Source organism: Medicago sativa, chromosome 4 (assembly GCF_051527215.1).
Source record: "Medicago sativa cultivar Bolivia chromosome 4, Bolivia_mono, whole genome shotgun sequence".
NCBI lineage: Eukaryota > Viridiplantae > Streptophyta > Magnoliopsida > Fabales > Fabaceae > Medicago > Medicago sativa.
Window position 1 is genome coordinate 52,149,879 of NC_140752.1, and position 26,156 is coordinate 52,176,034.

The following is a 26,156-nucleotide window of genomic DNA, read 5'->3' on the forward strand; positions in this document are numbered from 1 at the left end:
CATTGTGCCTCTTACTCTTGTATGACCTATATTTTTTTTTTTATCTCTTACTCTTCTATGACCTATATTTATAAGTATAATAATGTATGCAACCATTAGAGCTGCCACCCATTTTTCCCCTTTATTTCAACCATATACAATATTTATGTTTTCATATTGAGTTTAACTAGTATGTTTTGTACATGTATCCAATGTTATATTACCGTGTTAATTAATGAATATGACAACTCGTTTCGTGTGTTTTCATATTTAAAAACATTAACTAATGTGGCGAATTCAAAATGTTTTGATTGGTTGTATGTGCAAATTTGCTTGGGACTGTCAACCCACCACCATTAAACTCGTTATTAATTGATGTAGTAGCACATTATTGGATAAATGTGTAAAATACTTATACATCGACAGAAAACTCTAATTAAATTCTTTCAAACTTTATTTTTCTTTTATTTGGTTTCATTTTTTAAAACATACATAATTAATATTTTAATATTTTAAACCTAAATTGAATTTATTTATTCATTATTTTAAATACTGCCTCCACTACTCAAATTTCCCGGGTCCGTCATTGCACCCATATGATACTGACACATACAATTACATTTTATTGTGATAGAGGGAAGATAGAAGACAAAGTAGAAACAACAAATTTTTCAGAAACAATAAAAATAATGTTGACATTTTACGAAATTTCCCAAACCAATGTTACTTTGATGACAAGTTATAAGAGGGAAATTCGAAACACTTTGAAACAACCCTTTGCATGATATAAAGAAAATTAGTGAGATTTCAAAATTAGAAAAGAAAATAAAAGTGTAACCAAAGAAAATTAAACGATAATATTTACTTTAATATCTTCATTGTATTGATAAATGCACAAGTATATCTAGTAGATGTATAGAATATACACAACTAGTCTTAGAAACCATGATGAATGTAGCAAATAAATGCACAAACCATCACAATTTAGTTTGAATTACAAAGTTTAGGTAACATAAGTATTAATTTTGATATTTAAGCAGTAGGGTATGATGCTTGCATTGCAATGCCACAAATTCCTTCAGCAGCATCAACTCCTCTTTGCATCATAATGTATCCTTCTTCACCCCAATCGGTTCCCCAAGAGTTCTTAACCAACCAATACTTAGTTCCGTCGTCACTAACACCGTAACCCACAGCGGTAACACCATGATCCAACTCAGTTCCGCATGAACCGGTGAAAACACCGCTTTTGTAGAATTGAAAGTCAGATCCACTAGCATCAATGGCTACAGAAATCGGTTGATTAGCCACTGCTTTTTGTAGTGCCTGCTCATTGTTGGCCGGGACATCTTCATACCCAGTAATGGTTACTGCATTGATGGATCCTTTGTTTGCATTGCATGTTCCGTCAACACCTTGATAAGGGTAATTGGTTTCGGTAGTGAGTCCATGATTTTGAATGATGAATTTGAAAGCATCGTCCATAAGACCACCCTCACAACCTTGGTCCACACCTTTCGTGTCACAATCAACGAGTTCTTGTTCTGATAAAGAGATCAACTTTCCGGTACTCAACTTATGAATTCCTTCGGTTGCTGCAACAGCAGAAAACGCCCAACAACATCCTACAAAATGTAAATTAAAACTAACTAGAGTTAGACGATAATTAATTTTTTATCACATATAAAATCGAATGCATTATGAGACGAAAACGTACCACATTGGCCTTGATTCTTCACCGGTGTAACTGCTCCTTTCTTCCTCCAATCCACTGAGGATGGAATTGTACTTGCATTTTCATACTTAAAAGTACTTGTCCTTGTGATCGAAGAGCACATATGCCCCTTGAATTTGTTTCTAGATGTTGTGAACTCGTCGTTGGTGAGGTCCGCAAATTGATTAATGCCTAGTGTGTATAGCTTGTTATTGTCACCTTTGTTGAACGCTTCAATGTAATTCACATTTTCAGTGAATATCTTGAAACGTTTCTCCCTTTCTTGAGAATCCTTATAAACTTTACCATATCGACTCATCCATTGTTGGTGCCTCTCATACATGGAGTCATCTTGGAGAGTGCGAGAAGTGACTTGAATCGCAAACAATCCCAAACATAGAAGCAATGCCAATGAAATATGATATAAGTGATTATTGGCAGCCATGGTAGTGTGACAAACAATTGTTTTGAGGTTGATTAGTTAGAAGTTGTTAAATGTGAGAAAGATGTGTGGTGCTTGTGCTCAAGAACTTTTGCGGTATTTATAATAGGCAATTTAATGATGAATTTAATATTAAATTTTTTTGTGGTTTTCAATTTGAAGCTTAAAACAAATTTCTCTTATATACGTATTCGAGAGAATTTTCTGATTAAGACCCTTGAGTTCGGACCTATCTAGGTGCTATGGACAATTTTTATGTCAAGGAGGCTTAGCTACAAGTTATTGTAACTTTTTTTTTTCTCTCAAAAAAAAAGGAAAATGCTAACAAGTGCCCTAAAGGCATTGTTTAAGTATTTAAAAGTAGCAACTTTTGCATTGGAAATTATACGATTATGACTTTAACATGTGTTTGACTTGTATTTCAAGACATAATTTCTTTTTGTGGGTTCCTTAAACAATGTCCTTAGGGCACTTGTTAGCAAGACCAAAAAAAAAAAGTTACAACGTGCTAAAATACTAATCCAAATTAAGCCTTGTGCTTTAGAGAAGTTTTGAATTATAAAAAAGTGAAGGTTTGACTATATAATCAACTTTTATCTCCTTGCGAATTGCTTAGAACATAACAAAGTAGTTTATGGTATACAATGACATGCTATTTTTTTTTTTTATATAGACAGAAGAAATGACAAATAATCATTGAAACTCACATATACAAGTAAAAGGGTTGGAGTTCAAACTCTAATCACAGTGTCCGATCTAACAGTTTTGGTATTTTCTCAGTTAAGCTAGGACTTGTGAATCTAAGGACATATGTCTTATACACCATACATAAGAGTGTTTATGCTATTGGATCAATAAATCTCAATATTAAATTAAACTACATATGATGAGATTTTATGATTCAAGGGTGAAAAATAAGCTTACCTATGGTGCAATACCAATTTTACTTGTGCACATTAGACAGTCTTAGGATATAACCTACTTTAAAAATAATTGGGAAATTGTGAAATTTTTATTAATTAAGACGGTGCTAATAACATATACCTTGAGGTTAAAAGACTAAGTTCTTCTTGAACCAACACATCATAGGTTTTCAAAAAACCTAAATAATACTATTTTCCTTAGAATATAAGCACCGTTTATTTTTCTTCTTTACTTAACTCCACCTTGATTTTTCCACTCAAACAACAACATGCACTTTATAGTATTCACTTTTTGGACTAATTTTTTTTTTTTCTTTTCAAGTTAAATAACAGTATGCAATCCATGATCACAATTTTCCTTGTTGATGTTAGGAACATTGGTGAAACGAGTTATTCAATTGTCATGAGTGAATAGAATTCCCCAATTGATTTGTTGTTCAGTGTGAATAGGTAACAGACGTGAATTTTGGGTTATTCTTTCCATTAAATCAGATAGACATTTTAACAAATACACACATTTTAAAGTGTACTATGTTGGATAATGTGTCATTTCAAGAAACTTGATGGTTTTTTTCTCCATTTTATATACCTAGAGAAGATGGCAAAAACTTATAGCAAGAGAGATTTTCTCATTTATACTGATTTTTGCATTTCAATATAGTTTTGAATCGGTTATGAGACAAAAATAATCACATTACAACATTCATAACTAACAAGCATACAAGTTGAAAATGTGGTTCGACCATATTTTACGGCTAGAAACCGAGGTTCGAGTGAGTTAAACACAGAACCAAACATATACTAAGAAGTTGCTGAGGGATTTGATGTCAATTCAGCAACTTAAGGAGGTATTGGGTAAGGTATACATAGTTCCACATAGTTCACTGATTTAACCCTTTGTGCAACCATGTAACTTGTAAATTGTTAATGCTAAGAAAAGTAAAAGATGAATTCATATCTTAAAACTAAACCAAAGTTTATAACCTCATGTCATTAACAAGGCATATAACAAGTATGCAGAGAAATTAACTGTTTCTATGTGCATTCTTTTTCAATTTTGTGTTCTCACTATCTTGTTTTTGTATCAGAATCAGTTTCTGCATAATTGAATAATTATATTCTCAATTACCATATGGCATCTTGAATAATCATTGAACAGTAAGCATTTTTTCTAACCATGATAAAGTAATCAAATAATGGGAATTGATGTATACATAAAACAAAATCTTTTTCTCAAATAGCTCACAAAAGGGCACCCAAAAATTAAATAGAGTAGACGAGCATTTCAGTACTCAAAAATTGTAAGGGTCAGGCAATTTAGTCCATCAAAGTTTACAGATTGCAAATTAGTCTCAAAAGAAAGTCAATCAATTTAGTCACTCCATCAAAATATCTCTTTTGTAAACATCTGTCAAAATTAACGAAAGACAAACATTTTAAAATTGTAGTGTTAAATTTGGCAAAATGACTAAATTGATCGGCATTGTTTAATTTACGAGACTAAGTTGCTATTTCGCAAATTTAAGGAGCTAAACTGACCAATCCTAACAATTTCAACAACTAAAATGCAAATTAATCAAATAAATACAAAGTCAACACTAAAGTACCAATATATGGTTAGAGATGAGGAGAGGCGACAACATTTGCATGCTACATCTGACTTCAAACCTACAACTCTGCTTCTCTTTCAACTTTCTCAAGTTTGATTCAATAACAACTGTTTCAAGCTCGTTTTTTCCTTGCCATTGCTGGTCTCTTGCCAAAAGCTGAAGCAGACTTGGAGGAAGTTGCCAGCAACCCTCTCAGAGTCGCTAAAATACCAAAACACATGAAAGGGAAATACATTGTCAATAGCTTATCAGACGCTTTCTTGGATCCCATCATTTCTGATAATACAGCAACCTGCAATCGGTAAACCACAAGCAATCAATATATATAAAGTAAAAAGCAAGATATAGATTATCCAAACTGTCACCAAATTTCATTGTGACACCATCTATAGCTGGGATGAATACTATCTTAGTTTGTGTTTACTGAACTCAACCTCTCAAAATCGAGTTATAGTGTGAGAAATGCATCCCACTCCTCACGTACAATACCAACTTTAACAAAATTTGCATTTGACTTAACTCAACCTCGCAAAATTGGTTTATATGGTGAGAGATGACTCTCAAGGATGAAGATATGTAGTGTGACCCAAAGGATCTAGGACTGACTCTGATATCATCTTAAAATGTAGATTGGGTCGAACTCAACCCTACAATATCGGAGATAGTGAGCAGAGAGATGACACTCTTTATAAACATTTTTCAGGACTTGTCTGTTTTAGATATGGCATTCTTCACCTTATGAGTCAGGTGAATGAGTTAGGCTCAATCCAAAAACATAGTAGACTATACATACTACCTCCGATATCAGTGAGACAAATGCCATTTAACAAAGCCAAATGCAGATATATTAAAACTTAGAGGACTAACTTAGACAAGCCATGCATATACCTTGATAATAGGTTCTGATTAAATTTGAAATCTAATCTAAAAAATTTGAATAAACCACAAACAATCAAAAGATGTAAAGTAAAAAGCAAGATATAGATTATACTAACTGTAACAAAATCACATTGTGACACCATCTATAGCTGGGATGAAGATTATCTAAATTTTAGTTCAACCTAACCTCACAAAACAAACTTACAAGGTGAAAAATGTCTCTCACTTGTAAACACATTTTCAAGTCATATCTCATCAAATGTGAGAATCTCTTAACACACTACCCTTACACCCAAAATTGGATATCTCGAACATGACCCAACTAGCCCAATAGCTGGTAATCTAACAGATCTGGGAAAGACTAATGAAATCATCTTAAAACTTGGATTGAGTCTAACTGAACCCTGCAAAACCAACTTGTAGGTGAAAGATGTCACTGTTTATAAACTCTTTTCAGATCTTTTCTCTTTTTAATATGGCATCTCCCACCCAAAAAGCTGGTTTTTAAGAATGAGTTAATTTCAATCCAAAAACCTAATAGACTATTACATCTCCAATATCAGTGAAACAAATGCCATTTTACAAAGCTACTGCAAAGAGGTTACAAATCAGAATAGTAATTTAAAAAGGCCACATGATAACCCTGATAATAGGTTCTCGTTAAATTCTGAATCCAATCTATAAATTACATAACCCCAGTTTTGTTTTGCATTGAGAGAACAAACTTGAAACCATTAGAACAGGATCTACCAATGCAAACACACCCGAAGATAACAATAAAAAAGACCATTTAACCCTAGTACAATACAGTAACCAAACTTATCTTTAAATCAAAATGTTAGTCATAAAACAACAGACCTAGAATGCAAATGAATCAAATAACAAACAACTGTAATGATATGCCAAATGAATGAATGTTTACTTGCCATTAAAATGTTTGACTTTTTACCTCAACACATCAGAATATATATATATAACAGACCTGCCATAGCGGGTGGTCCAACGGATCTTAGACTCTGATATCATCTTAAATTTTGAATTCTATTTAACTCAACCCTACAAAACTGACTTGGAATGGGAGAGGTGCCACCCTGTATGAACACTTTCCAGATCTTATTTTTTTTAATATGGCATCACTCACCTTATAAGCGGTTGATAAAGATGAATTAAGCTCAATCCAACAACATAAAAGTCTATACTGCTTCCAATATCGACGAAACATATGTCACTTTCACAGCCAACGAAGCGAGGTCACAAATTAGAAAAGTAACTTAAACAAGCCATGTGATAACCCTGACAATAGGTTCTGATTAAATTTTAAACCTACTCTAAAATTGCATAACCCTAATTTTGTTTTGTATCAAATTCTGAGAATAAACTAGATAACCATAAGAACAGGATCTAACAACAACAAATGCAACCACAACAACAGATAATAAGTAAAAATGTCATTTCAAATAAGTAACCTTTTTTTTTTGGTCTTACAAATAACTAAACTTAGCTTCAAAAGAAAATATTAGTCATTAAACACAAACCCAATGTGTAAATGAATTAATTAACAAACAACAGATTCCTACAAACAAATGTAACGATACCAAATGATTAATGAATGAACGTTTTCCTAACATTAAAAAGTTTTGACGTTTTTCCTGCCTTAAATAACATATAAAAGCCTAATCATTCAATAGTTATTTGATTAATCCTCAAATAACATTCAGAAACCTAATCATTCAATAGTACCACATGACCAAAAAAAAGTGAGGGCTCAATTGTAAGAGATTAATCCGGCCTATATTAACTTTGCTATGCATAACCGGTCCCAAGCCAGAATAAAATGAGAGGGTTGTCTTACACCTCAACGAGGACGACGACAACAACAACAACAACCAAGCCTTTTCCCACAAAGTGGGGTAGGCTACATTGAATCAAATTACATCATAATGTTTTATCATAAATCATATTTGGGTCCAACGCATTAATTTCCAAAAAAGATTTAGGGTTAATATATGTTTACCCCTGTAATATTAGCAATTTCCGGTTTACCCCTTAAAAAAAATTGTTTAGATTCCAACCTTATAATTTGAACATTATTTGATTTTGGACCGTATTTTCGTCCACTGTAATTTGAGAGAATTTCGGTTTACCCCTTGTCATATCAACGATTTTGTACGGTCAAGACCAAAAATCTTCAAATTACAGGGTTGGAATCTTAACATATTTTTGTACAGGGATAAACCAGAAATTGCTAATATCACAGGTGTATCAAAACCACATAAGCCTGTTTTCCACCCTCTTTTCTACTAATAGACCTCGACAACCAACATAAAACTCTATCGAATCTCTATGACATGAATCAAATACGTAAATTGTTCCATATTAAAAAAATATAAATTTGTATAAAAGAAAAAGTCCATACCATAGAAGTGGAGAGAGAAACACCATAGATCAAGCAAGTGGTATTAAACCAACTCTTAGAAGACAAAATAGCATAAACATTAAGAACAGCAAGAGGCCATTGAAAGAGAAGTTCAAGCCAAACAAGACCAACGAAGAAATGAGGCTTATCAGCAACAAGATAATCACCATATTCATTTGTGTACCATGTTTTCACATTGACAAGAATTTCAGGAAAGTAAGATATAGGAAGACATGTTTGTGCATCTATGAGAGGTGCTACGATTGTTATTAAGAGGAAGAATAGGAATAAGGTGAAATCTACGAGCTTTAACAGAACTCCCATTTTTTTTGTTTATGAGATTTGGGAGAATGGAGATTGGTTAATGGTTTGTGGGAAGAAAACGAGGGATCTTGGGAGTAAGACGTTGATAATTCCGCTTTGTGGTACCCCACGAGATTACAGATAGACTATTTTTGTTATGATTTAGAGCCGGTTTGTTACAACTTTTTTAATGAAAAAAATCTTTTTTAAAAAATCTTTTTTAAGAGTATTGTATCTATTTGTTACAATTTAAAAAAGAATATAGAATCTCAAACACTTTAAATAAAAAGTTGATATGAAAATAGATTTTTCAGAGGTGATGAAAAAGAAGGGTAAAAAAATGTTTTTGTATAGTTATATTCAAACAAACTAAATTATTAAAAAAAAAAAGTGATTTTTAATATGGTAAACAAACGCAAAATAGATTTTAATTTTGGAAAATGCTAACAAGTGCTCTTAGAGCCGTCACATTCATGTCATCCATTTTGGTGGTATAAATGGACCCCACCTAATATGTTTATATTATTTCACACTTCTCAATTATTTAAACTATTCAACTACATTTTCTAAATATCTATACCACTCACCAAAAACTCTAAAGTTGGTCCCACTAGTTTCATTATATACCCTAAATTTATTATCACGAGTTTTTCAAATTATTTTTTAATCAATTTAACTCATAAATTATTATTAAAAAATGAAAGATGATAGAATGGTAGAGAAAGGAACCGTGGTATTGCAGAACCACAGTGCTAATTAGAACTGGAAAGTTAAGTGAATTATCCTTGCAACCCGGACAAAGTGTTACTCCCTCCGTCCCGTTTTATCTGAGTCAGTTTGGTTTTTCACACAGATTAAGAAAAATGTATAAATAAAGGGGAAAGTGGAATATATTGTATTGGGAATGATGAAAGTAGTATTAATTAGAGTTATATTGTATTGGGAATGATGAAAGTTGTATTGAAAATTGAAATGACTCAGTTATTTTGGGACACTTTTTTTTAGAAAATGGGTCAGATATTCCGGGACGGAGGGAGTATTGCTTTTGGTGAAACCACCCACCAAGTCAACCGATGTTTATGCTCTTTAGAGCACCCACATCCATGCCACATACATGGGTGGTATAAATCTCACATAATATTATGTATTATTTTTTTGGTCAAGTAGTCTGATGGCTAGAATTTACCTTTTTCAATGTAAATAAGTGGGGTGTTCGGGGTTCGAACCCCGACCCCTGCATATAACAATGCACGTCTCTGCCCACATAATATTATGTATTACTTCACACTTTTTAATTATTTAAACCACTCAACTATATTTTCTAAATATCCATACCACTCTTCCAAAACTCTAAAATAGGTCAACATTGAAATACCAAAATGGATGATTTATTAGATATGTGATCAAATGAAAAATAGAAATTAATTAACAGACCAAACACCGAATTAAGTCTTTTCTAAATCCACAAAAAGAATTTAGTTTGTTTTATTATAACTAACGAAAAGACGGGCACTTCGTCTTTCCGCTCTTTTTATTGCGCCTACGTTTGAAAATTATGAACAGTTTTTTTTTTTTATATAAAATTTTGGTTTTGATTAAAATTAAAAATATAAATGATTTTTTCTTTCAAATTATAAATAAACTAACTGTGATTAATTATTTCAATGACACCAATAATATATAAAAATATATAATCTAAATTCTTATTTTTTTAATCACACCAACAACAATACAATATTTATTATAGAAAAAATTGTTTAAGGGTATCGTTAGGATTATAAAAAAGTAAGTTTTTTTTTTTTTGTGGTGGCTGGGGTTTGAACCCTGCATATATTATGCATTGTCGATACGAATTGAGCTAAGCTCACGAGGACGTAAAAAAGTAAGTATAAATATACTCATATAGTTTGTTACACTTTTTAAATGATAAAGGAATAAAAATTGGTCATATATATATATATATATATATATATATATATATATATATATATATATATATATATATTCATATCGTGTTTGTTACATTTTTTTTTAATACTAGTTTAGAGCCCCGGCGTTGCCCGGGTTAGATGTTAAATAAGTTTGTGTGCACGAATACACATATAAGTATATAATTTATTTAAATTTAAAATTATAAATAATATCTTAAAAATAAATATAAATGGTGAGATGAATGTCTAATGCAAGAATAAAAAGTGTAACAAAATCAATAATGAATTAGTCCAAGTGGTAAGAGTTTTGAGTCCCTTTAAACATGTGGTCATGGGTTTGTTTCGTGGCTCATGCGTATGAGAAAAAAAATCGATTGAAAAGGAAGAACACACCTTTTGTGTCCCACCGATTGATGGAAATTAGTCATCTCTAACAATGGTGGAATTTGTGAACCTATATCATGGTTACCCAAAAAAAAGTATAATGAATAAATAGACAAAAGACATATAAATTAACTCCTTAAAAAAAATTATACGGCTTCAAAATGGTTATAGTTTTATAAAATATTATATATTCATAAGAAGGTGCTTTAAATTTAAGGTTGTTATTAGAAATTAAGATACTTTTTAATCTCATAACATATTAGATAAATCAACGTAGATTGAAATTATTCTTTTTATAATAACATAGATTGATATTTTGTACATTGCCGCTTCACACAGTGCATTGAATTTTAATCCCCTAGAATATCACCAACAACAAAATTAAATAAAAATTAGCATAGAAAAATAATTAAGTTAATGTGAAATCATGTTAGTAAAAGTTCACGAAGAAAAAAATTTGATGCATGCTCTATCATCCATAAAAATCACATCGATTAAATATATGTGATCTCTTTAAAATTCGATATTCTTCACATTCTAATGATCGTAATCTTGAATCTTTTTATTTTGTATTTAGAGTGTGAATAATGTTAATAAAGTTTATGAATAAAAAAAATCAATAGTATATGAATGAATGCATGAAAAAAAATTATAGAAGTGATATTTGTCAAACCTGAAGAATAAGAAAGGTTGATTTCAAAGGTGTAATTCTACTTGTGCTAAAATTATGTGAGTAGTTGTTTAGCAAAAATCCCTTAATTTTATAGTCCTAAAATATGTTAGTTGTTAATGTTGCATAAATTATTTAATTATTTATTTATTTCCTTAAAAAATAAGTAATCTAAAAAATTAGGTTTTAAAGATAAAATATAACAAAAACATTTAAAAGAAATAAAAAGATATAATATATGTAGTTTGTTGAGACAATTATGTTACATAAATAATAATAAATAAAATATACTAAAAATTAGAAAATAATAAACTTATTGAAATAAACTATGATAAAGTAAAATAAAACAACATTAAGAAAATGGAAAAAAAAGTAGCCTAGATAATAAAACAACATTAAGAAAATGGAAAAAAAAAGTAGCCTAGATTTATATTCTTTTTTTTTTTGTGTTCGTTTTGTGTTCGGGATTCGAACTCCGGACCTTGCATATATTATACATTGTCCTTACCAACTGAGCTAAGTTCACCAGGACAGATTTATAGTTAAAGTTTGAATTGAAATATGATGCTAAAGCTTAAATAAAAAGAAGTAACAGATAATTTAAACAATTATAAAAATTAGATTTTAAAATATAAGATATAACAAAAACAAAACAAAAATATATAATATATTTAGGTTGTTTAGATATTTATGATGTACATAAAATAATGAATAAAATATTCAAAAAATTCAAAAAAATATAAATTTATTTACATAAAAAAGATAATATTATAAAAACATTAAAAAAAAGTACAATGGTATAGTTATATCAAATTAAAATAATTATTATTCAATAATAAAAAATATTCAAAACAAATATGAAAGCGGAAAAAATATTGATAAAATAATGATAAAATTAAATTATACTTTTAATAATTGCACGAAAAAATTATTATTTAATCAGATAATGAGGTAACATATTTATTGGAAAATATCAATGTAATGTATATAGTTTATTAAGAGAGATATATGCGTCCATGTAAGTTTCTCAGTTGGTAGGGATAATGCATAATATATGCAAGGTCTGGGGTTCGAATCTCGAACACCACAAAAAAAAATTGTTGAGATATCTATGCAAAATTAAATCTTCACGTAAGGTCTTCCTTATGGTTATCAATAGTATATGTCTTTGTTAGTCAATAAGGTCTTTTAACTTAGCCAAGGTCATTCCTAGAGTTATGGGCATTAGACATAATATGAGAAAATGGTCCCTTATATAATATGTCATAATTTTTTTTTAGCTCATAGTTGTGATTTTATTAGCTCTTCATTTTTTTTCCCACTTTTCACTGCCAAATAATTTTATTTTAGACAACATCTGAAAATAAATCAAATACTTTATATTCACCAAAACAAAATAAAATACCGCAGAAAAGAACAATAGCATCTGCGAAATGATCAAGAATGTGTCTCACATTGATTTCATGATCTTGAGTGCGTCTCGCATGATCTGGCAGTATCATATTCAATTTTGCAATCCTTTTAATCAATTCAAGAAAGTTGACATTACAATATTGATATAATTTATTTTTTTGGAACCTTAGAAAGACAAGATTAAGATTAATTTTGTAAGTTCATTTTCAACTAAAATGTAATTTGTTTTGTTATGAATATTTTTTTAAGCAAAATAGAGGAGGCAGAAGGACTGCACACCCCTAAATTTCATTGGAAACAAAAAAAGATAGATACAATGAGGGGGGGACTCAAGCCAAAACCCTCAAAAGGAAACAAATCTAAAGCTTGGCATTCCAAGCTTATCCTTACCAAAATGACTAGCAAGCAGAGAAGGAACTGATTCCCCTAAAAACAAACCTTGAGTGGACTAGCCAATGTTTTGTTATGAATATTATCCCAATTTCTTGGATAATAAATATCACCATTATTTTTAATATTAGTGAGGCACATTATTAGGAACAAATGGCCCAAACAAATATCGCCAATTTCTCCTATAATTTTTTTTGGCACATTATTCAGAAAAATCAAAGTTTTTTATAAGGGAGTTTATATAAAAATCTTTGTGTTTTACGATGGTATATATAGCAAATCTCATCAAAAGGGCCTAAACCATTAACAGACTTGAGCCAAACCCTCCATCATGTAAATATTTGGGGTCTTTCAGTAAACTTCGCTATACAAACCCCAATAAACCAAATATTTATATATACACTTCCATAAAAAAAAAAATTTGAGCCCCCTAATGGCATGGGCCCTAGGTGGTCGCACCCCTGGCCTATGCCTAAGGCCGGCCCTGACTTTACCCTAAAATGTTTAAGGTTTGACCAACAATGTAGATGTTCAACATATATTTTATTAATATTTTTAATTTTAACCTTTCAATCATATTTTAAAAAAGGGGACTTGTCTCTTGGTCTTGATAATATTTCTTCCTCAACCATGAAATGTGTTTTCTGGGATACTCCATGTTGCAAAAAGGTTACAAATGTTACTCTCTTATGCACAATTGTTATTATGTTTATTGTTATTACATTTCTGCAGATGTAGCCTTTTTTGAAGAAAAGTTTTACTTCTCACCTTTTTTGAATTTTAGTCCTGCTAAGAGATTATGGTTCTATATTAGATAACCGAGACTTTGAGGCGTAATTGGGATAAATTTTGTTAATCGTCGTGAACATAAACCTCAAATTGTAATTGAACTAAGAACTTAAGTTATCAACCAAGGAGATAAAGGGGACTCAAGAAATCTTAATCGTTTGTCACCATTCTATTTCAACTCTATTTATTTTCTTTACTACTTTATCAATTGTGCAATTTGATACACTTTTCGAATTTGTCATCATTTAACTATCTTCGTATATCTATATCCTCATATATCACCTAGTATATTTTTGTTTGACATAATTATTTTAGTTTGGACTTCTATGGAGAAGATTCATTAGATTCTTGTTTATTGTTTGGAAGTGAATGAAGAAAATAGAGAGGAGAATTTGAATATACCAGTTAAAAAGAAGGAACCGAAATCACTCTTAAAAGACATGTTATCTAAGTTTTAAAGGGGAGACATTAACCTTATAAAGAGTGATTTTTTTTTTTTTTGGTGGTGTGAAAGGGAAGGATTCATCACCAGTATAGTCAACTATAGTTTTAGAAAGTAAAAATTATATAAAAGACATGTTATCAAAATTAATGATACATATGCTGATTATCAATAGACAAAAACTATTCTATTTATAGAGATGTCAATTTACTATTCTATTTATAGAGGTGTCAATTTTTTTAAGAAATAAATAGGAGCTCTACTCTGTTACGTACTTTGAAGTTGATTTCCTTAATAAAATTTCACAAGCTGAGTTCTTAAATTTATTCTTGTTTAAAATCAATTGACCGTAATCTAATCTAATCTAGTATTTGAAAACCACATAATTAATGTTAGTTTTGGTTCCTTAGTATTAAGTGATGATGTGAAACTCTACCGAATCTAAACATGTACAAATAAAGAACAAAAGAACCATATGTAATTTGATTTGTTTATTTCAGCAGACACTTTGGATTGCCACAACTCCAAAACTGTGTGAGAAATAAAAGGAAACAAAAGGAGAATCAGTACATAGGCTGACTCAAAATTTTCTAAGTACTTTTAGCAATTAAAAAAAAAAAGACAATTCCTTCAAAGCAAGATAAAAAAACATCATAGACTAATTTGCAGTAACCTTAATAACATGTTTGAATCGACCGTGAGTTTGACAAAACCATAATAACATAACAATTTCATTGAAACTCAAATTATAGTTTTTGTCAAAATCACATATAATTTTGTCAAACTTACTGTCATTCTAAACACGCACTAATTCTCTGGTATGTTTCCATTTCTTTTATTTCTCACTAGTCTTTTATTGCTATCCATTTAAAACCACACTTTTTGTGTGATGATTGAGATTTGAACATTGTTATTTCCATTGGAAATGACATGTCTATGTACCTAACAACTCGATTGCCCCAAGAGTGATGATATTTTGACTTAAACATCTCTACTTGGTCGGTTGACTTACTTTTTGGAGACTGAGCAAATTACTTCAACATTTTCTTCTATGTTAAATGTACACATAGATTTTCAGAAATCAATGATGGGTTCTCCAACATTTAGATTCCTTTCCACTGTCCAAGGTAAGTCGAAGAGTTTTGCAGTGATGAACTTGAAGATCTTGTTGACATTGATGTTGTATGTTGCACTTGAAAAGAACAAAGTGGCATTCAATGCCTTTGCGTATGTTCTTGCCTGTTAATTCAATGTTCAAATGTCAGCATATACATCAAAATCTTATCTTCATTATGTCAAAATCTACTAATTGCTTAACTTTGTTTGTAAATAAATGATTATGGGTTGGGTAGGCTTGTCTCCCTTAGGATCAATGATCATCAAACATGGACTGACTGCTTATAATGGATTATGGGGTCCATATTTATATGATTTTAATTTCCAGTGAATTCACGCATTCACGCAGAGGTTTGATACTGCATTAGTAGTCATTAGACTAAGATTGGACACTGATATTAATTTTTAAAAAAAATAGAAAAACCAAATTTGAAATATGGATCGTTCAATCTCGATCTAATAATTATTAATGTGGTGAGTGTGTGGATTACTGACCAGAGCAAATCGACATCTATGTCTATCATAGAGTGTTATTTACCAATTTGGTCAATGGATTTCACAAGAACACTAGTCTAAAAAAAATTCTTACTTGGTCCATAATTAAATTGATCATGAATTTGATAGAATTTGTATGTACTACCATAATATTTTGACAAAAGTCACACTAAAAAATTTCAACAAAATCATAAATTCTTTTGTGATTTTGTCAAAATATCTAAATTTTCCAAACATGCACATGCACTAAAAAAGGACCAAATTTGTGGTATATGCATGGGATCCACAAGTGGCACCACTATGCTATAAGCAGGTGATTGATTCTAATTGGAACACTATATGCGGTTAAAATTATCTTCAATAAGACTACCCTACAAAGAAATTAGTAATAGTGTCAATAGGTAACGTGTAAAGAAAATAGGGGTCTCTTTGTGTGTTGTCTCCTAAGAATCCTATCAATCCCTTTCATCTGAATTGACGTTGCAACTGAAAACAATTTTTTTTTTTTAATATTTTGATGTTTAATAATCATAATCATAGGAATGACAAAACAATAAAGGAAGATACATTTTGAAGCATATACTAAAAAGTTAAATTGGTGCTTATTCAGCTTTTCTCAATAAAGGATATAAACCAAATTGATTAGTCTTACATGTAGATTTTGTAGGCTTCTTATGGAATTGAACTCCTTTTGGAATAAAACGTTGTTATCAGTAATTCAAATCAAAATCAATGTTTATCTTAAAATATGGATTATACCTACAACCTTCCGGAACCAACTTAAAAGATGAAGATTAAACCCTCTTATAAATTTATATTCATACCTTATCTCATTCAATGTGAGACTTTTAACAATTACTTTTACTATATTTTATCGAAAATATAGTTAAGAATGAAAAAATGATTCGGCGTTTGTTTGAATTGGCGTTAGGAGATATATTCTCGCGTCTCTATGCAAATTTGAACGTGATTTTAACAAACTGATATTCCTGATTTCATGAAAACGCGGATAGTTGTCGTGATTTTGACCTCACGTGGAATTCCCACCGCCACAGCCTCAAGACGGATTTTCAATCTTCTAAAAATTAAGATGGAAGAGCTCTAAATTCGTTGTATTCACAGTGTTACTCACCGCTCAACCAAACATACACTAACTAGAAAGTTAAAGCGATTACCTCACTAGCGATGGTCCATTGCATATCAATAGGGAGCTGAATGAAATCATCAAACTTGGTTCCTATCAACACCGGAATTGCCGTCTACAACAATCAAGCACACATCACTTTTGATTAAAATTCAATGCCAATCAATTTTCAGCAGAAATTTAGTGCCAAAATAATATGTTACCTGATTCCATTTCCTTGCTTCTTTGTACCATCCCAGAACACTGAAATAAAACCAAAAAATAAGAATGATTCTTCTTAACAATTAACTTTGAAAAAGAGTTTCACCAAATATAATTGAAATGAAAATTGACATCAGAAAATTACAAATTCACATTGGCTAAAGTTGATAATTTCCCACAATTACCCAGCAGCACATCAGTGGCTAATGGATCGAAATCAAACAGTTCAAATTTCAATACAAATTTTGATTTTTTGTAACTACATTAGTCCGATCTCGGTCCAATATCCAATTACCATCCATTTGCCGGCTACATACATTCCGAAATCGAAAATTACCTGTTTAATGTGCATCGACTTGTAAGATCAAACATGATCAAAATTGCCACTGAGTCCTTACATGCCATTGGAAGCTGGTCTTCTGATTTTCCATCCCCTTCATATATAATATTAAACATTGATCAAATTATATTTATAAGTGATAGTAAAATCATCAAATTAGAAATTTATATACCTTGTACTTCCCAGATACAATAGGATATACGTGCTCCACTCACAACCAATGTTTTGTCCATTTGATTTGGTCCTTTCCTCTGTGCCACTCCCTGCTCCTTTTCATTCCCAACATATTTCACCTGCAACACATTATTTCAACAAAACAAAAAATATTGTGCTCAAATTCATAAATTGAAAAGAACAATATTGCTGTGATTATGAACACCTTCAACACAGATACCGGACACAACATGGACACTGACAAGCCGGCACAACTAATAATTTTAAAAAATTACATAATTAAATGTAATTACAAGTTTCGGTGTCTCACACGACACGGTCCGACACCGGGACATGACTAATCTGAGGAGTGTTCGTGCTTCATAGATTGAACACACAAAAAATGATCATATACTTACCAAAAAACTGGTTTTTCCAATTTGGCAATCACCCAACAAGCTAATTTTGAGTGAAACCAAATCAGTATCCAATTCATTTGTGTGAAAAACAGACGGTTGCAGAGAAGTTTCGACAGTGGAATCCAACAACGAAGCCCGCGGTGATGGCAATGCTGAATGTGGGTTTAACATGCTGTACGTAGCATTAGCACCTGGCTGCTTGCCTGAGCAGGCAAGCAGTCGGTGCAGAGCTCGAAGAATACATCTCCGGAGCAACGATACACGGCTGTGAAGCCTCCTTCGCAGCGCGAAGGAGTGACCATTTTTTAGACAAAAGTCTGACATATTTTTTTCAGTTTTTTTTTTGTTTTATTTTCTCGAAAGATCTTCGAGAAAATAAGAAAAGTGAACGTGTGCGTATGTCTCTGAACGAAATGGAATGAAGCGGAATAGAATGAAACGAAAATGGAATGGGTTGGATGGCTTCAAGTGCAACAAGTGAATCTCTCAGCCATGAAAATGAAAAAGGAGCTTGTGTAGTTTTGATTCATAGTATTGAAACTGTAAGGGTAATTTGGGGATATGAATGTTCTCTCTCTCTAGTCTTTATGTTTCTGCTTTTACGCTTCGGTTACAAACTCACAACGACTTTTTTGCTTAGTGAGTGAGATCACTACTTTAACGCTACGGTTGACCGTTAAATTGTGGACACTATCCATTTTTTTTTTTTTATCAATTTTTCTTTTTCAAAATTCATTTTTACTTTTATTTTTATTTGTGGTTACGGTTTCTTTTTAGTTTATTTTATTTATTAATAAAAATAAGATTTTTAGGGAATTAATAAAAATAAGTTAGATATTTAATTCAGTTGGTAAATATATTGAATAATATAGGTAGGAATTGGAATTCGAACACCCCATTTATTCATGGTCAACTTCTAGACGGTTCCTCTAAAAAAAAACTTCTAAACGGTTGATTATTTCACACAACAAAAAAATAAAATAAAAAGTGGTTGATGCAGAATATGTTTGATTCTTTTTAACCCAAATGAAACCAGATATTAAAATTTTTAATTGTCAATGTATTGTATCCCACAAATTCTTCTATGAAGATTTATCACTGTTAAATGGTGTTGAAAACTTCGTAAAAAATTTCCCGTTAATGTAGTTTGCTTTTATAGATGTCCAAAGAAAATTTAAAAATTTTCAATAATTTAAAATTACATTTACAAAGTGAGTTTATGTGATGAAAACATAATTTATTTTACACGACAATAAACCCCATTTGGGTTGGTCTGGTGGTATTGACTTGAGACTTGGGAGTGTGCTCCTTTTCAAGGTCTCAAGTTCGATTCTTCTAGCGTCAATTTAAGTGGGCTAATTTAACTTCTTCAAAATCAATTGAGATAATCTTAGCTCAAACCAATTGAGATATCCAAACCTCCGATCATTTTTATAAAAGTGATTGTCCAAACCACCAATCATTTTTATAAAAGTGATTGTCATTTTTATTTTTATATAGTATTGATTTTTTATTTATTTTTGATTTTATTTTTATATAGTATTGATTTTTTATTTATTTTTGATTTTACTTATGTTCATCATTTTTAGATTATTACATTTATTTTATAATATATTAACAATCAAAACTATTGAAAATAATTAATATTAATACTCTATTAATAAAAAAAATATAATTTTATAAATTATTATACCTTTCTTAGTTTTTATGCAGAACCTTAAAAAGAATGATTTAAATGGGAGAGTATCAAGAATGATATTTTTGTTTTTTTTTTTTTTTGAGGGAAATGATATTTTTGTTTTGCCTCGTGTTTTTAGTTGTTAGTGACTAAGATAGTGACATCTTGATTACCATACCAGGTGGCAGATTTCCATACACATCTCATGCAACTATCAACCATTTTTGTCTTAAAAATCTTAAAAAATGTCAATAAGAGAAACAGTATTATTACTGGGACCAACCGGCCTAAAATCATTGTATTCTTCCTTAGTTGACTAAATCTAAATGTAATGTTTAACGTGTAGTTCTAAATTCTAAATGAAAAATGATTTTTCAACATTAAAAATTGAGTTATAGTACAAAAAGTAAAAACATTAAAACTTGAGTTAAATAAATTTTTTCGTCCTAAAAATATAGTAAATTTTTACGTTAGTAAAAAAAATAGATGTTCCTTCTAAAATATTCTTATTTTGTTTATGGTCCCTAATGTCCCACCTTAAGTTCATATTAATATCAAAGTTATGATCGTTTAATGTTCAAGATGACAAGATACCAGTAGTGTGTGATCCGTGCCAATGCATAGGAGGACTATTATGTGTGATGATCGCTTGTTACTTAACTACTATCACACAAATAAAAAAAGGGTCTTGTTAAATGGTGTCTCCCGGGCACTGGTTAAGGGAGCAAATGTAGTAATATTTGTCTTGAAAGCTGTGTAATCAATGCATTAAAAGATTAAAAAATGTCTTTTTTGACTTTCACTTTTTTCTTTTAGCTTCTTTAACCAGTGCTCTGGGGGCACTTGTTAACATTTTCCATAAAAAAAATCAAAGTTGTTATGTGTTATGAAAATATATAGAAACAAATATGTTTATGCAACAATGTCTTGACACGTACAAATGAAATCTTTATTACATTGTTGACCAGAATAATAGATTCATAATAGAATGCTTGGCCATTCATGACCAAAAAAAAAAAAAAGAATGCTTGGCCATAACTACTGGAATATTCTGCAAGACAAAAAAAAAGCTACTACGACCAACATTTGTCAAAAACCACAAACCAGTCTAATCTCTAATGTAACATGTGACTTTTTTTTTTACCAAAATAAACTTTTAAAGATTATCAATAATCTTAACAACAGCCATAAAAAAATCCCACTGTTCAAACGCGAATAAAATATAGTATCCTTATTTTTGTATGTTAAATGACATGGTAGGCTTCCCGCATTGGGCATTTTTTAAATTAACTAACATCCCCACTTGCAATGGATGTCATTTTTTTCATCCACTTGCTAAATAAGCCTTCCTCATATAAGACCTACAAAGCTACAATATAGGTTACAAACCTACTATGTATATGAATATTTTGTCAAAAGAGGTAGTATTTAAACACAAGATTTCCTCTTCACTTGCCATTCACTTCTTGAACTCTTGCCATCTTCATTCTACTTGAACTCTTGCCATCTCCAACCTGCAAGGTAATTGAATCAACTTTAATGTTTATTCATTTCTCTTGTCATTGAATTTTTTTTTTTTCAAGTTTTTTGATAAATCTGTCCTTCATGATTGAGAATTATGCTTTCATTAATTGTGTTCTTCATGCTCTAAATTAATGATGCAGGTGATATATTAGAGGAATAAAACACGTTTTCTTATTGGGTTGTGTCCTATTTTCTACATGACATGTACAAATTCATGGATTGTTTTTCTCTCATTCTGCACGAGTATTCAATAGTTTATTCATGCAATTTCTTAGCACTCTTTTGTCTCCAAACTAATAGTTTATTCATGCAATTTCTTACCACACCTTTGTCTCCAAACTACAGGTTTTCACAACAACTCATGGGACCATTAAAGGAATCACACCAGCAACATGAAGGCACAACAAAAAGATACAACAATTAGAATATTTCCCAAAAATTTACATTTTCTTTTGAAATTTGTAAATATAGTTTAACATGCAGAATCATCATAAAATAAGGGTCAATAACATAAAATGGAAATCTATTTAAACACCAATTTAAAAAAGAAAACTAACATGTTCAAAGAAGAATCCCACTGTTCAAAGAAGAATAAAATATATTATTTCAATCAATGAATTAAATCAGATTATAGTAACATCCACTTGCAATTGTTTGTCATTTTTTTTGCATCCACTTGTTAAATAATCCTTCCCCATATAATACCTACAGAGCTACTATATAGGTTACAAACCTACCATATAACTGTCTTATTTGGATTTAATTTTCTATATATGTTACCTTTGTTGAAGTGCATTCCATCCCTTGTGCTCCAAGCCCTTCATACTCTCTCTTTGGGATAGGTATGTGAATCACTTGAACCCTTCATACTCTCTTTGCAAAGTGAACTACTGTTGTTTATGCATATCTCATGTTATATGCATTTCTCATGTTGTCTGATAAATTCAGTCTATTAGTTATTGAGCCGTGCCTGAAGCAACCACACCAGCAACATGTTATATTCAAGTTTAAATTTTGTATTCTCTATTATAAAATGCAATCTATCTAAACACACATTTAAATCTTAACAACAGTTGGAAGCCCTCATAAGCAAGACAACAAAATCACTAGTTCTTTCATATAATAAAAATAGGTGCAAACTGATTTGCTTTAACTATTTGGATTAAAGTTTGCAAACTTTAACTATATTTTGTAAACATTGTAGATGTGGTTTTAACTAACTTTTGAGGCATAAATTGAGAAGAAAATAATGTTTGTTGTTCAAATATAGGATTAGAGGTCTTTAATTGCAATTCAAACACAGTATTTATTTGAACACTGACATGAAATTTTACCTGCAATTCTGGACAGAGTGCATCAAAATACCAGCCTTCATGTGAGCAATCTTGAGACTCCACAATGAAATGGTAGTGATGCTTCAAACAAGGCTTTACCTTTACAATGTAATCTGAGCACTGGAGGTATAGATTATGAGTCACTGATCAGAGAAAGACAGGCATATTGAACTATACAGATGCAAAGAGATAGTACATGTTCGGACATTAGAAAAGACCAAACTTTTCTTTAGTTTTGGTTATGTGGGAAGATTAAAACCAAGTGCTAAAACACCTTAACAGTATAAAATGCTATCAATGATATTTATTATTGTTATGGAGCAGTTTTTATGTAATATTCAAGTTGATGGTTTGAATTCTAAGCATCTTGAATCAACCCTACTAGCAAAACATTATATTCATGTTTAAATTGTTTTTTTATTTTAAAATCTAATCTATTTACCTAATCACATTTACAAAGAAACAGATTTTCTAAGCAGTGTGCATTCTATTCAAGAATGGTTAATGATTTGCAACACACCAAGAGTCCATAAAAGGTGCATATAATGTCAACCAGTATGTCAATAGGAACATGATCACATGCAAATTTGTGTAGATTAAGGAAGAAATATAACATATGATGTAGCCATCTTACTCATTTTTGTTTCAGCGAGTTATTCTTATATTATTACTATTTATTCACTTACTGCATGAAAGGAAAATATGAGGAGTCCAATTGACACACAATGAAATTCAAGTTCACAGTTTGACTAGGATAGTTCATTAAAAGTCATGGCAAAAGTAGTTTTTACTTGCAAGTCCATTATAATGGTTAATCACGTTTGTATGACATATGAGTCACTAGCAAGTATTCTCCATATCCATCTTTTGAAAACTTGTGGTTATGAGAAAGAGCATAAGTTGGTAGGTTAGTTACAATTGTATTCAATGAGAACAAATCCAAAAGATAAGTCCAGATAAATAATTTAAATTAAATATGTTTGTGGTTTCATGAGAGATTTGAATAGGTAAAATATACAAATTGAATTTGAATCATGTTAAAGGAAATAACAACCAAATTCAATTTTGAAAGCACTATGGTAAAGGGATAATTTGTCACCTGTGGCTTTGCAGCACTAACAACACTAAAGTGTACTTTTCCCTGCATTGGATCACCAACAATCCCAACATCCTCAACCAGCTTGGGTTCTAACCCCAAACACCTGTTCAAAAGAAATCAGCCTTCTTAGACTCTTGGAAAATTAACCTCAAACAAAGAAAACAAACTCAAAAGTTAAGGGAAAGTGGGAAAATCTAAGAACACAATAGGGAATTAAATTTGTGAGAGAAGAACGTAAAGCCAAAGGCAAAACATAGTTATAACAAGACTTGCAAAAAGGATACTGAATTGATGACAGATCTATAATACTAACAGTCCATGTATCAAAACAAATCTAAAATCATATCAAGTTACTCACATGTTCTACTTTGATGTCCAAAAAAACCCAGCTGATAAAACGATTTCTACCTAAATCATGTATAATTTATATACATATGTTAATACAAAAAAGAGAAGTATTACTGATTTTTAGGTCTAAAAGGTTTTTGTGCAACTTATAACATGTTCTTTTTTACAAAACCCTAACCTTTATTATTTATTCATTTATTTTTTAAAACCTCATTCCCCATCCTTTTTTATTTTTCATTAAATTTTTTAAAATCTCATTTTGAAGCGATATGGACCAAAAGAGGAGTGTATTGGCAAAACAAGAGGTTCCCAAACCCAGTCTCAGACTCATAAAATAAAAGTCTTAACCACAAATCCCAACATTAGGTTCAATCAAAGTGATTCAATTGAAAAAGGTTAGGGTTTTAGAAAGATAACAAAAACTATGTTACAAGTAGAATAACAGACGTTTTAGGTTCGAAACTAAAAAAAATCAACAAATCAGAGACCAATGAAAGTACATGCATAATCAATAAAAACAAAAAACGAAGCTAAAAACAGAGATGAACCCTCACCGTTTTAGATCTAAGCTTTGGTGTTGCGTTGTTTACTGAATCTATTTTTATCTCAGCTACGGCGTCGTCTGCAGATTTCATTTCCATTTGTGGTTAAGGACTTAGAAGCTTTGGGATGACACATGCAGTAGCCGGAAAACAACGACGATATTATGTTGTTGGATGATTTAGATTCGTCAAAGGAAGGAGATCTCCGGTGACCCGAAAAAATTAACGCTTTATAGAGAAGGAAGGGATGAGTTCGAAAATAGTGGTGGTGTGGCTTGAGAAGGCCGGACGGCAACGTAGAGACGGCTGTGTCCGGTGGAGATCTGTAGAGAGAAGTAGAGAGGTAGAAGAGAAAAAAGAAACAAGACAGAGAGACGTTGGTATAGAATAGAAGTCTCTAGATATTTTGATTTTGATGTGAGTTATTTAATTTTTTCACGGGAAAATAAAATAAATCATATCATATCATATCATACTTATTATAAAAGCCAGTTAGGTCAAGCAAATGCTTAACCCTAATTGCTTTTGTGTTTTCCCTCCCAAACACATCTCCTAGGTGTGTTATGCAAGCTTTGGTACCATCATTTAATGATGCATTTAATGTTGATTTCAAGTTTTCAAATTTGAATTTCCCTCTCAAGTGTGGACATGTCATCATTAATGTCTCCTTGGTGTGTTATGCAAACTTTGGTACCATCATTTAATGTTGATTTCAAGTAAATATTTTTCCGTAAAAAAGTTTCGGTAAAATATTTTTTTACTTTAAAAAAAATTCGGTAAAAAAAAAATTCCCGGTAAAAATTTTTTTTTCATATTTTTTCAAGTAAAAAAAAATCCCGGTAATTTTTTTAAAAAAATAGTTTTTTTTTTGGTAAAAAAATTTATTTGTAGAAATTTTGGGGCTTAGGGCCTTTTAGATTGATTCACATATGAAGGTCATATGCTAATGCTCTCCATTAGTTTCTGTGGTGTTTTTGTTTATTGATGCACTTCCTTTACATTGCTCTTTTTTGCCGTTGTTTAGAAAAGTTTAATTGACGTGTTTTTTTTAAGTAATAAATTTATTTAGATCGATTCACAAACTAAGGTCATAGGATATTGTTGTTAGTTTCTGTGCTTTTATTGTTTATTGATGCACTTTGTTTACAATGCTCTTTTTACCGCTATTTAGAGAAGTTTAATTGACATTGCATTTTTTTGTTATGCAATATGTGTCGCATGATTATATGCTTTTGGGTACACACCATACAAAAGACATTGGTTATGAGTTGTACCGTTATGTAACTTTGGTGGATCCAAAATGCAATCATGCATAAAACGAAGAGTTGTTATTGTATTGAGATACACAAAGCACGTATATATCAGCAAGCATGCACTATTTTTACATCTATAATTGTGCAGTACTTATGATATGAGCCGCATGTGTATGGGAGGACTCCACACGTGTGTGTGTGTATACCTAACTGATGGACAACTAA

At 30.9% G+C, this 26,156-nt stretch overlaps 3 protein-coding genes and 2 long non-coding RNA genes across 8 annotated transcripts; 1 reads left to right on the forward strand and 4 right to left on the reverse strand.

Moving 5' to 3' along the window:
* Positions 1–826: 826 nt before the first annotated feature.
* LOC146929735 (senescence-specific cysteine protease SAG39-like) lies at positions 827–2,208 on the reverse strand. Its single transcript, XM_085701499.1, has 2 exons — positions 1,697–2,208; positions 827–1,604 (listed from the first exon to the last, which is right to left on the reverse strand). Exons 1-2 carry the CDS (start codon positions 2,136–2,138, stop codon positions 1,012–1,014), a joined length of 1,035 nt encoding a protein of 344 aa, XP_085557625.1. The 5' UTR covers positions 2,139–2,208; the 3' UTR covers positions 827–1,011.
* Positions 2,209–4,475: 2,267 nt separating this feature from the next.
* Positions 4,476–8,444, reverse strand: LOC146929736 (uncharacterized). Its single transcript, XM_085701500.1, has 2 exons — positions 7,964–8,444; positions 4,476–4,960 (listed from the first exon to the last, which is right to left on the reverse strand). Exons 1-2 carry the CDS (start codon positions 8,285–8,287, stop codon positions 4,781–4,783), a joined length of 504 nt encoding a protein of 167 aa, XP_085557626.1. The 5' UTR covers positions 8,288–8,444; the 3' UTR covers positions 4,476–4,780.
* Positions 8,445–14,759: 6,315 nt separating this feature from the next.
* LOC146929737 (septum-promoting GTP-binding protein 1-like) lies at positions 14,760–18,781 on the reverse strand. 2 transcript variants are annotated; one of them, XR_015006116.1, is made up of 7 exons: positions 18,154–18,781; positions 17,754–17,874; positions 17,579–17,675; positions 17,244–17,283; positions 17,072–17,155; positions 15,298–15,524; positions 14,760–14,815 (listed from the first exon to the last, which is right to left on the reverse strand). XR_015006116.1 is itself a non-coding variant. In XM_085701501.1 (6 exons), exons 1-6 carry the CDS (start codon positions 18,475–18,477, stop codon positions 15,360–15,362), a joined length of 831 nt encoding a protein of 276 aa, XP_085557627.1. In that variant the 5' UTR covers positions 18,478–18,781; the 3' UTR covers positions 15,137–15,359. The 2 variants fall into 2 exon arrangements, 1 of the variants encoding a protein (XP_085557627.1); XM_085701501.1 differs by lacking the exon at positions 14,760–14,815 and having other exon boundaries at positions 15,137–15,524.
* A 2,238-nt stretch (positions 18,782–21,019) lies between these two features.
* LOC146929738 (uncharacterized) lies at positions 21,020–25,062 on the reverse strand. Of its 3 annotated transcripts, none has more exons than XR_015006118.1 (5): positions 24,691–25,062; positions 23,789–23,891; positions 22,690–22,809; positions 22,136–22,325; positions 21,020–21,345 (listed from the first exon to the last, which is right to left on the reverse strand). It is a non-coding gene; the product is annotated as an uncharacterized LOC146929738 (long non-coding RNA). The 3 variants fall into 3 exon arrangements; XR_015006117.1 differs by having other exon boundaries at positions 22,678–22,809; XR_015006119.1 differs by lacking the exon at positions 22,690–22,809.
* LOC146929739 (uncharacterized) lies at positions 21,289–23,065 on the forward strand. The gene is made up of 4 exons (XR_015006120.1): positions 21,289–21,352; positions 21,496–21,559; positions 21,701–22,197; positions 22,706–23,065. It is a non-coding gene; the product is annotated as an uncharacterized LOC146929739 (long non-coding RNA).
* Positions 25,063–26,156: the final 1,094 nt, after the last annotated feature.

Excerpts from the sequence above, each read along its gene's own strand:
- LOC146929737 (XM_085701501.1), bottom strand. The coding sequence starts at position 18,477 with ATGTCAGACTTTTGTCTAAAAAATGGTCACTCCTTCGCGCTGCGAAGG. Across the intron at positions 17,284-17,578 it reads AGTCGATGCACATTAAACAG|TGTTCTGGGATGGTACAAAG; the intron begins GTAATTTTCGAT and ends GTTTTATTTCAG. Across the intron at positions 17,156-17,243 it reads AAGCAAGGAAATGGAATCAG|ACGGCAATTCCGGTGTTGAT; the intron begins GTAACATATTAT and ends TGATTGTTGTAG.
- LOC146929736 (XM_085701500.1), bottom strand. The coding sequence starts at position 8,287 with ATGGGAGTTCTGTTAAAGCTCGTAGATTTCACCTTATTCCTATTCTTC. Across the intron at positions 4,961-7,963 it reads TTTCTCTCTCCACTTCTATG|GTTGCTGTATTATCAGAAAT; the intron begins GTATGGACTTTT and ends TACCGATTGCAG.
- LOC146929735 (XM_085701499.1), bottom strand. The coding sequence starts at position 2,138 with ATGGCTGCCAATAATCACTTATATCATATTTCATTGGCATTGCTTCTA. Across the intron at positions 1,605-1,696 it reads GAAGAATCAAGGCCAATGTG|GATGTTGTTGGGCGTTTTCT; the intron begins GTACGTTTTCGT and ends TACATTTTGTAG.